The sequence below is a fragment of the Saimiri boliviensis genome, chromosome 3, assembly GCF_048565385.1.
Source record: "Saimiri boliviensis isolate mSaiBol1 chromosome 3, mSaiBol1.pri, whole genome shotgun sequence".
Classification (NCBI taxonomy): domain Eukaryota; kingdom Metazoa; phylum Chordata; class Mammalia; order Primates; family Cebidae; genus Saimiri; species Saimiri boliviensis.
Window position 1 is genome coordinate 105,455,368 of NC_133451.1, and position 14,963 is coordinate 105,470,330.

Here is a 14,963-nt window from a genome sequence, read left to right on the forward strand (position 1 = left end):
ACCCTGAAGATATGGTGAATGCTGAAGATACAACAGTTAACAAGACAGACTAGGTCTCTAGACTCACAGAGATGCAAGTCAACAGTTCAAGGAAATAACTTAACAGTCTTCTGATAAGAGTTTAATAATAGGTTCTTTTTTAAAAAAAAAATCCTTGATTTTTATCATTGTCTTTAATGATTTCCATGGCATAAATCTTTCTACAGCGGTCAGTTTAGAGTTAGCCACATGCTATCACTAAATGCAGAATTGGGAAGAGGTGTGCCAAAATTGGCTCTCCTTATTTCATATGAGCTGGTTCCAGCATATCCCAGGATTAGGTACAATATTGAATGGTTGTGCTGAACTTTTTTATCACTAAACTTTCCGCCATAAGTTGCAATACTTCTTCTTCTGTAAGTAGGAGGATTTAAAAAGCATTGCTAAGTTCTTTTCATTCTGGCTACAGCTAACAAACTTATATCCCAAATGCAAAATAAAGTAGGAGGTAAATACTGAAATCAAGGACTGTGTGCTGAAATTGGGAGGCCAATTGTGGAACTATAATATTTGATTACTGAAATAAATGAATATGTTTTGCTTTTCCTTTTGCCTTTTGAAAATAGAAATATGTTTGCATGGAAAATAGAAAATAGGAAAACGTTTGTGTTAGTTCTCATGCTGCTATGAGGAATTGCCCAAGACTAGGTAATTTATAAAGGAAAGTTTAATTGACTCACAGTTCTGCAGGTCTGGGGAGGCCTCAGGAAACTTACAATCATGGCAGAAGGGGAAGCAAACAGGTCCTTCTTTACATGGTGACAGGAGAGATAAATGAGTCCCCAGTGAAGAGGGACACTCCTTATAAAACCATCAGCTCTCATGAGAACTTACTCTCTATCACAAGAATAGCATGGGGGTATCTGCCCCCATTATTCAATTACCTCCCACTGGGTCCCTCCCATGACACATGGGGATTATGGGAACTAGAATTCAAGATGAGATTTCAGTGGGGACACAGCCAAACCATATCACTGTTTAATTTGTTTTTGACTATACTTTTAGATAATATAATAGAGTTTCCATATATGGAATGTTTTTAAATATTATGTTTTCATGTTTTTGTCATTGACATCTCAATTTCCCATGGCATTTAAATTAACCATAAATACTCTGAATTTAGTATATTCTGTCAAGGAATTTTCTTTGATCTTCTTCTTATTTTTCTTATTCACAAGGTTTTCATTATCTAGAGAATAGCAAGCTCTATAGAGGCTTTTAGATAATTAAAAAATAACAAACAAACAAACCTTACCCACAGTTACTTCTTCGCTCTCACCACTATGTTGGCGATCATTGAGACATTTTCTATCTTGTTGGCATTCTCATCATTGACAACTATCTAATGTGAAACTCTAAGACATTTACACCAGAGCCTTTTGCTGGTATCTGAAAGACCTCATTTCAATGTGAAAACATAAATTTTATAGCTAGCTAAAATAAAATTATAAGTTTAGGCTTTATTAAGGGCATAATTTTTTTATTTTTAAGCTTATTTATTATTTAAATGTAGAGATACCCCATATAAGGATTCTGTTTAAAATATTAAAAAACATATTTCAATGCAAACAATAAAAGGTAGACAAAAACATTAAAGGATGATGAACAAAAAGCAGCACATAGTGAAAAGGAGTCACTCTTGCTACTTGTTATTAGGTGTAATAATTAAAGCAACAACAATAATGTTGTCAGTTGTCATATGCATGTTGTTCTAGGCACCCTGCTATATACTCTACAAATACCATCTTATTTTGTCTTTCTAACAGCTTATGAAGTGTGTATCATTTTCTTGTTGAAAATATATGGAGGTCTTCATTTAAGAAATGAGACTACCGAAGGGAAAAATGAGTTTCAATGGAGTTATGTAACTTGACCTAGGACACACAGCGTGGCGATCAGCAGAGCCTACCCCTGTGAATATATAAACTGTAGGATACATTGTTGAAAGAATGACCTAAGCAGAGAGTCAGGGGACAAATCAAAACCACATTGAGATACCATCTCACACCAGTTAGAATGGCGATCATTAAAAAATCTGGAAACAACAGATGCTGGAGAGGATGTGGAGAAATAGGAACACTTTTACACTGTTGGTGGGAATGTAAATTAATTCAACCATTGTGGAAGACAGTGTGGCGATTCCTCAAGGACCTAAAAATAGAAATCCCATTTGACCCAGCAATCCCATTACTGGGTATATATCCAAAGGATTATAAATCATTCTACTACAAGGACACATGCACACGAATGTTCATTGCAGCACTGTTTACAATAGCAAAGACCTGGAACCAACCCAAATGCCCAACGATGATAGACTGGATAGGGAAAATGTGGTACATATACACCATGGAATATTACACAGCCATCAAAAACGATGAGTTCACGTCCTTTGTAGGGACATGGATGAACCTGGAAACCATCATTCTCAGCAAACTGACACAAGAGCAGAAAATCAAACACCGTATATTCTCACTCATAGGCGGGTGTTGAACAATGAGAACACATGGACACAGGGAGGGGAGCACTACACACTGGGGTCCGTTGGGGGCAAATGGGGGAGGGATGGGGGTGGGGAGGTGGGAAGAGATAGCATGGGTAGAAATGATGAAATGACAGATACAGGTGAGGGGACGGAAGGCAGCAAACCACACTGCCATGTGTGTACCTATGCAAGAATCTTGCATGTTCTTCACATGTACCCCAAAACCTAAAATGCAATAAAAAAAGATAAACTAGATAAGTGGCATCCCTACAATACTGGTTAATCTTCCTTTATCAAAGTTACCCGTATCATGGTGTATGGTTCATCAGTGTGATTGATTCTAGAGAAAACAAACAAACAAAAAACAGAGAAAACACAAAGGGTCTCTGGAAAGGGGAAAAGCCCATAACCTGCAACTACAAACTTGGGAATTTAAGTAAAAAGGTTTTAGAATCCAAAACCTTGAAAAGAATTTTTTTTTAGCATTAACTTGATAATGTGATTTGTAGAAAATATTCAAAATCTAATAAAATTGAGCCTGTTAAATAACTTGAATCTGATATCATTATTGACACATCTTATAAGGACAGACAACTTGCATCATTAAATGTAGGATTTAGAACTAATTTAATCCATATTGTTCTTTCATGTTCTTGTGGGTATATTAAATGTTCTCCATAAACCTCCTATTACTACTCTGAGAGTATTTTGGAGGTTTCAACATGATTACACAAAGACTATTTCATGTAATTTGCAGAAAGCAATACGTTACCTTTTCTAAAAAACATGTGAGGCAGCATTCCCTCCTTCATTTTTCAAACACGACTTGAAAGTTAAATAGGATAAGAGACGTCATCTCCACTCTATATATCGTGGAGCTGAGCCTTAGGGAGATTCATCCATAGTTGCTAATTTGAGATTAACTGCAGGAATCCGTACACTCCAAAGTCCATACACTGAACCATTGCATGTGATGCCTGTGTTCACCATGCGGGATTTCTCAAACCTTAGATCTCCACAAAGCCCCCACCAAGAATATGTTTGAGAAACCATGCTATATCTATTGTTATGTAACTTATGTAGTAACAAATGCTCTAGTTCCGCAACAGGGTGCTGTTATCAGGATTCAAAAATGTAATCATTATCATCATTTCGCCAGCATAACTCTTAGCCTCCTGTCTGGCAAACTTTAAAATAATGTTACATCACAACTGCAGTAAATACTTTTTTTATGAGAAGGGAATCTTTTCAGGCTAATTCTTAGGTACCCAAAACTTCAAAATCTGTTTTGGTTATTCAATATCTTCCTAGTAGCTAAATGGATTTCACAAAGCCAAGATTCATTATCAGTCAAGGTCCTAGCCAAAAACAGAGGCCCAAATTCGATCACTTTATTAGAGATTATTGAAGGGTCTATTTATAATATTGTGTAGTCTGTTGGAAACGGATAAGGGACAGTGTAGAATCCTAGCGGCTAGTAACAGTGGGACTCAATATCACTGCTCGACCTAAAAAGTGAGAAGTAGAAGAGGCTCCCAGAACTTCATAGGGGAGAATTGTATGGCAAGGCTACTTTGGCAGGAGAGTAAACTTTGGTAAAGACACACAGCCAGATTTAGGAGATCCCTTGAAGTTCCTTTCATGTCTTGCTGCATTGGCTAAGCCCAACTGGAAGCCAGAAGACAAGGCAGCTCACTGATGTCCCTTAGAGCAGCCAGTCTGTTGGGACACAAAGCAGAGTGGAGAAGGGTAGTGCATGGGTCTGGAGGGGCAAACAGAAGCCACCTAGCATAGAAATCCCAGCATTGAGTCAGAAAGAGTGTTGCGATTCAGAGAAATTATTTTTATTTGGAGTAAAACGTAGCCTGGAGAGATGGTCCTGGAAGTAGAGATAAAAACGAGAGGCCATTCGAGTTCTGGATAAATCAGAAACTGCTGAAATCCTCTTAACTACTCATCATCCATTCTCTGTGATTTCCCCACCTTCTCCACTCTGTCCTTAAGACAATCTTTTTTTCTTTTTCCTTCAGCCTCAAATTACCAGTAAATTTATATAGTCAGTATTTCATTTTCTCTCTCACTTCTTGACCACCGTTACTTACATTTTGCCTCTCATTTCCCACCTGCTCGGTTTTTGGCCATGCCACCCTAAAGAGAAATAAAACGTAAAAGACAGTGAGCACTTGGGAATTGCTCTGGAATCAGGGGCTATCTCAGAAGTGTTAAGTTCAGAAAGTTTTATAAATAATGTAGCATACAGTTCTGCCATATTTCATTTGATAAAGTTAGAGTTCTAGTTATTAATAATAAAGTTCCTCTTTGGGAATCAATTATGTGATTTTCAAAATGTTGAAATATATTTGTGAAAACATTTAAAATCGTCTAAGAAATGATTTTTCCTTTTTACACGCATTAGGATGCACTTTAGGAGAATTTATGAAAGTGGTGACAATTCAAAGGAAAACATATATGAAAAAATTACACTAAGGAAAATTTTTAGGTCAAAGTGTATTAAAACAAACAAAATGAAAACAGTATAACCTAATGTAATCCCTGTTTTGGGTTCCAGTGAGTGGAGCTTTGAAGTTCAACAAATGCCACGTGCTCTGCTTTTCCATCTTCTTGAATATGCAAACACATGACCAGAAGCCCATTTCATTGCATTGACCCTCCACACAGGGGTATCTCTTGCTTTCTCCCTGTCTCTGTGTTGTTTGTCTCTCTCTTTCTCTCTGTCAAGACCTATTTCTGACTTGTTTTCTCTTTCACTCATTTTCTTTCTGGTCGTTTAACAAATTGCAATTCTGTTATTGATTTATTGAGTGATCAGGATTGAGTTTAGGAAACTCCCTCTTTATGGTTACAATAGATGCAATATAGATTTTTTTTTAAGTGAACTCAGGCCCAATTCTTTAATTCTTTTGGCAGGATGGGCTGACACCACTTCACTGTGCGGCACGAAGTGGGCATGACCAAGTAGTGGAACTTCTGTTGGAACGGGGTGCTCCCTTGCTGGCAAGGACTAAGGTGAGTCATTATCAGTAAAATGGGACCCTAAGGAATTTTTAAGTCACTTTTAAAATTATCTCTATTCTTTTTTAAATAGAAGTATCAGCCAAGCATTTTTTACTTATTTAATAATTGTGTGCTAGGAATAGGAATATATATCAAACCGTTTAAAAATTAGTAAAATAAACAGATATATGCATCGAGATGTGTTGAATGTGTGCCTTCAGGGTTTTGTTTCTATATTTTTACCTGTTATTCTTACTGCAGATGAAAATTTAAATACATCTGTATTTTAATTATACATGAGAATATCTCTTAGATTCTGAGTCTAGATTTTTATGATCCTCTCAGATGACTATGAAATGTATATAGAATTATATTTTAAAGCAGCAAAATTAGCAACATGGGTTGAATCTTTTTGCTCATCCAATCTTTATCTCTTAGGCAATACAAATAAAAAATAATTTCTCAACAGTGGTATTGGTTGATTATATTGAAGATTAGTAGAGGTGATTTGGAAAACACAAGTTGCAATAGGCCACCTACAAATAGCTATCAAGAAAGCATATTTTCTTTATGACAGTACATCTAGCATCTTTTTCTCTCATTTTATCAATATGCTCAAACACGAGGGAAGCACTTTTCTGTATACATGATCACCACACTGTGAGTTGGTGTTGAAGATTTTTTCATTATCAAATGTATTTTAAATGCTTTTATTGTTGCATAGTTCTCCATTATCCAACCTTAAATTGGGTTATCAGAAAATATTTTGAGACACTAATTGAAGATACTCATACAGAGCTATTTAATATGACATGCAGCAAACTTGGACCCTTAAATACAACAAAAATTTAGACAAAGGGCCTTTCTTGTATTTTCTCCCTATTCTGTTCTACCTCATGCCTCCCGCTGCCCGCCCTCCACCCCCACACACACAGAGTTTATATCCACTAATGCTATTACTAGGGTAAGCTGAAGAAACTAAGGCAAGTGACACAAATATTTTTCAATTTATATATTTTAATTTAAATAATTTGAAACAAAACTAGTCCATATGTTTAAGATATATGTAGAATGAACTCAATTTGTAAAGATGTACCCACATGCCATAAAAGAGTGGCTTCAAATCGGTAATATATGAAGAAGAGAAATAATTATCTGCATTATTTTCATTCTCATACCTGTACTGTGAATGTTGTATAAATTTGTATTTAAAATGCTACAATTTGGGCTGGGTAATGCAGACATAATTATGGAAAGTTTTGTTAAAGAAACATTGAAATTTAAATGGAAATAACAAAATTTCAGATTAATCATGTTATAACCAATACCAAAACCAATATCAAGTTGAAAATAGGCAGATAGGCCTTCAAACCATAAAATAATCTTATCTGCAGAGTTTGCTTATAATTGTCATATCACTAATGAAGTGGGTTACCTAGAAGGAATTTCTAAAATATCCTTCCTGTAAAATCAAGTATCATTCATATGTAAGGATCCTGTATAACGTGTCTCTGAGTGTACAATTATATTCATGTTTTTATGCATCCAACCATTACATAATGTTAAGATACATAGATACAATTTGCCAGGCAAGTGTTCCAGTCACTAAGTCACCATCAAGATGAATAATACACAATTTATAGCTGCAACAAGGTCAGAATTTAGTGGGCATGACAGAAAGGAGATAATTATAAAAATCAGAGATATGTATAGGGTAAGAAACACAGAGAAGAATGAACTAATCAGGTTGGAGTGAGGGGATACTGCTCTCCTAGGAGCGGAATAGGTGTCTAATGCTAGACCATCCGCCTCCCCTTCTGTAATAGTCCATTTCACGATGCTGACAAAGACATACTTGAGACTGGGCAGTTTACAAAAAAAGGAGGTTTAATGGACTCACAGTTTTGCTTGGGGAGGAACTCACAATCATGGTGGAATGTGAAAGGCACATGTCACATGACAGCAGACAAGAGAATAGAATGAGAACCAAGCGAAAGGGGTTTCCCTTTATAAAACCATCAGATCTTGTGAGACTTATTCACTACCACGACAACAGTATGAGGGGAACTACCCCCATGGTTCAGTTATCTCCCACTGGGCGCCTCCCACAACACAAGGGAATTATGTGAGCTATAATGCAAGATGAGATTTGGGTGGGGACACAGCCAAACCATATTACCTTCCATAAAACTCCTAGGTTTACTGGAACCAACACAAATGCCCAACGATGATAGACTGGATAGGGAAAATGTGGTACATATACACCATGGAATATTACGCAGCCATCAAAAACGATGAGTTCACGTCCTTTGTAGGGACATGGATGAACCTGGAAACCATCATTCTCAGCAAACTGACACAAGAGCAGAAAATCAAACACCGTATATTCTCACTCATAGGCGGGTGTTGAACAATGAGAACACATGGACACAGGGAGGGGAGCACTACACACTGGGGTCCGTTGGGGGGAAATGGGGGAGGGGTAGGGGGTGGGGAGGTGGGAAGAGATAGCATGGGGAGAAATGACAGATACAGGTGAGGGGACGGAAGGCAGCAAACCACACTGCCATGTGTGTATCTATGCAACAATCTTGCATGTTCTTCACATGTACCCCAAAACCTAAAATGCAATTTAAAAAAAAAAACTCCTAGGTTTAAATCACCCATTCTTTCTCCTGAAGCAACCATCTAAGTGTCACCCCCTCAGTCTTTGTAAATTCTAACTGTCAGCAAACTGTGACTCTTCATCACAACCTCTTCTTATTCTTTGTGACTTTAATGATCTTGATTAGAGCAGTAGATAATTCTTCTAGTTGACCTCTCAGTTTGGTAACTGTACACCCTCTACAATTTCCGTGTCTAACTTCCCACTTGCCAGCCTTCCTATGTTTCAGCTCACTCTCTTCAGAACCCCAGTTCCAGAAATTCTTTTATTCTGCTGGGACCTTCAGTCTTAGTTCCACTGTTCCTCATTCACATCATCCCCTCACCTCTGCCCAACACAAATTCCATAGTCATTTATGTTACTCCCTCGCATATTCATATTCCCTACATTTCACTCAGTTAAATTCAACACACATTCATGCAACCAAATGTGGCTACAGGAAGCACCCAGCCACACTAACTGTGCTCAATTTAGATTCATGATCACTAACCTCAAGTCTGCTGGTAATGCTGCCTGACAATCATGCTCTATTTTCTAAGTCTATTCACTCTCGCTTCCTGCTATCTGACCATTCTATATTTTCTTCAAAGTTCTTCAGCTTTTTTCCTTGTCTTCATTTCCCACAACGCTGAGAAAAGTGAAGCAATTGGAAGAGAATTTCCAGAGACTCCCACCTTCATACCTATTCAATGGCATGACTTGGAGCCCATGTAGTTTATGCTCTCTCCTGTTACCACCATCTGTGTGATTGCATGGTCCTGCCTTCTTAACACACTTTCTTTATTTGCCTTCTGGGACATTACATTCTTCTGATTTTTCTTCTGTTTTCCTAGCTGCCACTTCTTAGTCTCCTTTACTAACTCCTCCTCATGTCTCCAATCTCTGAACTTTAAACCTCCAGAGCTCAGTCTTTGTACCTTTTCTCTATCTGCACTCGCTGGCTACAAAATCTCATGCAGTTCTATCTTTAAATAGTATCTGTATGCTGGTGCCACACGAGTGTCTATCTCCCGAATTCCATATGTAGATGTCAGCTCCCCACTGTCACTTGGATGTCTCCTGGGCATTTCAAATTTAGTAAGCTCAAAATTAAGCACTGGATATAATACCTGCCCCTCAACCTAATCTTCCTGTTATCTTTCTTGAGATCAACCAATGGTCATCTCATTTTTTTAGTTTCTCAGGCCAATTACCTCATGTCATGTTGGACTCATTCTTTTTCTCACTTTTCACATTCTGTCACCAAACACTGTCACCTCTTCCTTCAAAATTTATCATTAAGTCAGCAGCTTGCCAACAATCTCATTACCACCACTCTGATCCAGGTCACAATCAACTCTACCTGGAGGACTGAAAGAGCCTCCTAATTGGCTTCTTTCTTTTGCATTTTGTCCATATAATCTATTCTCAGCACAGCAGCAAGTGTAATCCTGTTGCCCTAAACCTTCCAACAGCAACCCGTCTCTCTGAGTAAAAACCAAACCTGCAAGGTCTGTTACCACTCTGAATTCCTCCCATTATCCATCATCCTCATTCACTCACCTTAAACCACATTCTTCTCGTTACTGAGTATTGACATTGATCATGCCAGGTATAATCCCAATGCAATATGTTTGCACTTGCTTTTTCTCTGCTTCAAGTGTTTTTTCCCCCAAATCAACAAGACTAGCTCTCTTACTTCCATCATGCCAAAACTCACCTTCTCAGTGAGGCCATTTCTGGGCATCCTATCAAAATTGCACCTATGTACATAAACTCCCTTGGCCATTCTGTGCTTTAGTTTTCTGCTTTCCATTGGTGGCCATCTAACATACTATATAGTTTAATTCTTACTATTTTTAAACTGTATGTCTGTCTTCTACGCTAGAATGTAACCTCAATGAGGATGGGGGTTTCCTATCTGTTGTGTTCTATTCTGTATTCACAGTACTTGAAAAGGGCTTGAGTAGGTGCTAAGTAAATATGTGTAAAATGAACAAAAGAGTAAATGATAAATATCTTATTTTTCACATAAATAACCTTCAAATAGGTACAACAGCATCAATGAATGATAATTTTAAAAAGAAACATGCAACACTCTAGTCCAAACATCAAGGCTTGAATTTCTTCAACATTTTGCCCTTGACAATTATCTTCCCCTCATTGCATAAACACCTTCTCATCAGTCTGTTCCTTCTTTCTAAACTTATTTAATGAATTTCTAAATATGAAAACAACAGTTATGAATGAAGATGCTTTCAAAATACATAATTTGTCAGTCACATATACTCTACCACTCATCATCTACCACAATTAAGAATTAATGTATTTGTTTTTGTGGCCCCTCACTGTTGAAATCACCTTTCTTGGTGAGAATATTGTGCTGGAGGCCTTTTCTGGTATCTTATCTGATGCAATTTCTGCTTTGTTGAATGTAATGATTGCCAAACTGGATACCTGGCCAACAATCCTTTTTCTAGTGGCCATATTTGCATTGGTTATTAAGAAATCCCATCTCTTTAATAAGCACTTTTTTTTAAATTTAGTTTTTTCCTAAGTTTATATATTGTTTCCTGAAAGTTTGTTTAGCTTTTTAAAAATGACAGTCTTATCTAGTCTGATGAACAGTGCATTACCCTGCTATCATGTGTTCCTGCTGTTGACTTCATTTTAGAATTAAGGCTAACACTGTTTTGGTCCATATCAATGATGGAAAATTTAGATAAAACAAGGATAGATTATCCTCAAATTTAAAAGTTGTGAGGCCATTGGCACATGGCCCACATTTGCCTCACACTCTTCTAGCTCTTACCTACCTGTTTTCTCGAAGTCCAATTCAAGTATCCTTACACTATAGGAAAAAGGAATTGTAAAATTTCACAGCAACATGGATCTAAAAGATGATCAAAGCTTCCTTACTCACCCATTTCAATCTGTATTTATAAGAAATGCAGGCAGAGAGATTAAATGTAAATGAATGTAAACTGCTATGCATGAAGTTGGATACAAATAACTTAAGCATCAGCTGTTATCTACTTTTCTGTATTTAATATTGTCCTAATAACTGTAAAATCAAGCTAAATTACCACACACACCATTCATGACAGACATACTAGTTTGCCTTTAGCATAATTATCAAATTAAATGTTCTCTTAGTGTCCCTTTCCTCCAAATATAGTCTTCTGTATATTCTGATGACAAATGGAAATTGTTTTTTCCCCTGCCACTAACTGTGTTAGAGATCATCAATCAACTTTGCTTTATTTTGGAATTTGAAAATAATGAAAAAAAATGATGTTATTTTATTTTTTTTTATGTGCAGAATGGGTTGTCTCCACTACACATGGCTGCCCAGGGAGACCACGTGGAATGTGTGAAGCACCTGTTGCAGCACAAGGCACCTGTTGATGATGTCACCCTAGACTACCTGACAGCCCTCCATGTTGCTGCACACTGTGGCCACTACCGTGTAACCAAACTCCTTTTGGACAAGAGAGCCAATCCGAACGCCAGAGCCCTGGTAAACTTGGCCCAGTCCACATTAACTGAATACAGATTGAGACAAGCAAACCCAAATTCATTGACCAACATGCATACACCAGCAATGCATTGTTACAGATATGTAGTTAATCCTGCTAAATTTGTCACCCTTGACAATCAGCCTGTCTACTTTACACCTTCATGGTTTGCTAGCGTATGCTGGTGTGCAAAGATGTATTTAAGAGAACACCAGTGTAACATTTCTGAAACAAGTGAGTTCCAGACAGATCGATATGAAACCTTTGGAGTGATAAGCAGTTTTAAATGGAAAATAGAAGTTGAAAAATAGGAAATTACAAAATAAATTCTAGATACCTCTAGATAAAGTTAAAACACAAGTGTCAAAAGTTGAATTTATTAATCTCTTTTTGGAAAAAAATAATGGTGAATACATTTGACTATGTAAGAGAGTATAAAACGTAAGCCTATCAAGAGTTCACTTGAAAAGTTTTCTTAGTGGCTTGATTTCTCAACCACTGGCTAATAGAAAAGTTATGCCTAGTCTGTTACTGCCTCAGGAAGAATTTTATATATACCATTTCAGGAATTCCCCAAGAGAAAATTCCAGGAGCCTGTCCCTAGAGCAGCTTTATGTTTCCCCAGTTCTAATAGTGAATAAATCTTCCTTGCTTCACTTATCTTCTAACAATAATCATTGAAAGTATTAGACATGTACTAATTTATGCCTCTTGTTTCCTAATTCTCAAACTAAAAGTAAATCCTTTTTTCTATGTGTTTACATGGTTTGTGTCAGTTAAAATTGGTCTGCAGACAGTCAATATTTAAGCTGAGAGACCATTATAGGAATCATCAAATACTAAATATCATTTCTATGAAATTTTTTTCCATTGGAATCAATCTATTGATAATTATATGGGAAGTGAATGTATTTTCTGGGTTACATATAATTATGTGAAAATGTTTCTTTTCTCTAGGGAGTCAAAAACATTAATTTTCAATTGGATAGTGGTCAAAAAGCTTATAAAATATCACAGTCTGTTAATTGCAAATATTTTAAGTGCTGCATGTGCATGTGGCTATTTATATCTGTCATGTTGTATAGCTCATACACAGGGGAAATGACTTAACCAATTAATTATGTTTGTCACTCTATTGTGAAAAATAAGAAGTCATCAGCTTAAGTAAGACCATATGTTTTCCTGAGAACTGCTAGTTTGTAAAAACGTTGATTGATGATTGGTCCATGTTGGGACATGCAAAAGTGTGAGCTGGCATAATAGACATAACAAAGGAAGAATTTTCAAATAAAAAGTGTATGTAATACACAAGAAGTAAGCATGCGGCCAGTTAACACATTTTTCTTAATTTGCCCCAATTCCAGGGCGTTAGCTTAGTTCCCCAAGTTAAAAAGTACCTGACAGGCCGGGCGCGGTGGCTCAAGCCTGTAATCCCAGCACTTTGGGAGGCCGAGGCGGGTGGATCACGAGGCTAAGAGATCGAGACCATCCTGGGTCAACATGGTGAAACCCCGTCTCTACTAAAAATACAAAAAATTAGCTGGGCATGGTGGCGCATGCCTGTGATCCCAGCTACTCAGGAGGCTGAGGCAGGAGAATTGCCTGAGCCCAGGAGGCGGAGGTTGCAGTGAGCCGAGATCGCGCCATTGCACTCCAGCCTGGGTAATGAGTGAAACTCCGTCTCAAAAAAAAAAAAAAAAAAAAAAAAAAGTACCTGACAAACTTCTCCACATTTCTTTACCCCTAGAGCCACCTCCTTGCAGTTATCCCAGAAATTTTCCATACATTTCTGGAAACTATTCAGGAATATAATAGTCATTTCTTTATACAATAGAATTTATTTGATTGGTATATATGTTATAAAAATGATATAAAAACATAGCTTCTGTATGTAAAAATTATCAACATAATGATTTCTGCAGACTTGAAATAGTTCTTTATAAAGAAAATAGTAGCAAAGTTGAAATATTTCCCCAAAGGCAATATATTCTTAGATTTTTAAGTAGATTAATAATTCTTATGCTCTGGGAAATGGCCCTTCAGAAGAATATATGCTTATCTTCAATTCATCTTCAAGTAATTTCATAACCTGGACAATCAATATACCTTAAAACATCTTAGAACTTTTAAAACATAATTGCTTATCTATTTTTCTTTCTTTAAAGAGGAGGACCATGTATTTTTCTTCACTTTTGTTTTCTCTGTAACCACACAAACAGAATTATGTACAGGCCCACCACACATAAGCAAAGTTCAGTGCCTATAGGAACACATCACCATTTTTCTTTCCAAATTCCAACATCTACAGGGAATCGAAGAAACGGTAACATTATGTGACGACGTAACATTATTGCCTGCAATGTGCCAGCATGGAGTTGTGTGAGAATTGTTTCTGCATGTTTTCAACTAACTTGATTGTCTTTTGCACAGAATGGTTTTACTCCACTGCACATTGCCTGCAAGAAAAACCGCATCAAAGTCATGGAACTGCTGGTGAAATATGGGGCTTCAATCCAAGCTATAACAGAGGTAGAAAAATGTTTTAGCTTGTCACAAAGCATTCCTTCTCTTACTCCTTCCTCCCTTTCCTTTTTCTCATCTTCTGTCCTCTTCACTCAAGTTTTATTTATCTGAAGAAGCCCCAAAGCCCCACCGGTGCAGAGGAGTAAAACTGCTGTTGCTTTGTTTCGCAGTCTGGCCTCACACCAATACATGTGGCTGCCTTCATGGGCCACTTGAACATTGTCCTCCTTCTGCTGCAGAACGGAGCCTCTCCAGATGTCACTAACATTGTGAGTATGGCTTGGGTCAGAATAACCGCAGGGAGGAAGAGCGAGAGGAACAGAGTGTGGGTGTATGTACGTGTGTTTGCGTGTATGTCATCAAAGTGAGCAAACAAGCTTTGAGAAGGGCCCTTGTAATAACATATTGTTGAAATAATTGATACAACTTCACTGAAAAGAACCTGGATAGGGTAAGAGGTGTTATAAAGTAAAATGGAAGCTATGAAGTGAGACAACTTAAGATTCTGGGTGTAGTAGGTGGATTGAACAAGCATCTTAAATACTTTTTTTTTTTTTTTTTTAAACAAAATACATTTTAAAAGCTCCTCTGAAAGTGAATGGATAATTGGTTGGAATAGAATCTTCAGGTCTCACTCTAGTTGCTTGAGGAAATTGTATTCCAGTAATTTTCACAAAAACATCAGATCAGTACCATAATCAATCTTAACAAAAGGTTAACCAGAGATAGATCAGTATCAGGG

At 37.1% G+C, this 14,963-nt stretch overlaps 1 protein-coding gene across 50 annotated transcripts in view; it reads left to right on the forward strand.

The window, feature by feature from the left end:
• The window catches only part of ANK2 (ankyrin 2), a 699,003-nt gene that overhangs the window by 556,021 nt on the left and 128,019 nt on the right, over nt 1–14,963 (forward strand). For 48 of the 50 annotated variants that reach the window (XM_074396618.1, XM_074396581.1, XM_074396584.1 and 45 more), the window contains 4 exons: nt 5,450–5,548; nt 11,503–11,700; nt 14,129–14,227; nt 14,392–14,490. In XM_074396618.1, the coding sequence (XP_074252719.1) occupies nt 5,450–5,548; nt 11,503–11,700; nt 14,129–14,227; nt 14,392–14,490 (495 nt within the window). The remainder of the gene's footprint in view (nt 1–5,449; nt 5,549–11,502; nt 11,701–14,128; nt 14,228–14,391; nt 14,491–14,963) is intronic. The other 2 variants (XM_074396631.1, XM_074396632.1) reach the window with 1 other exon arrangement.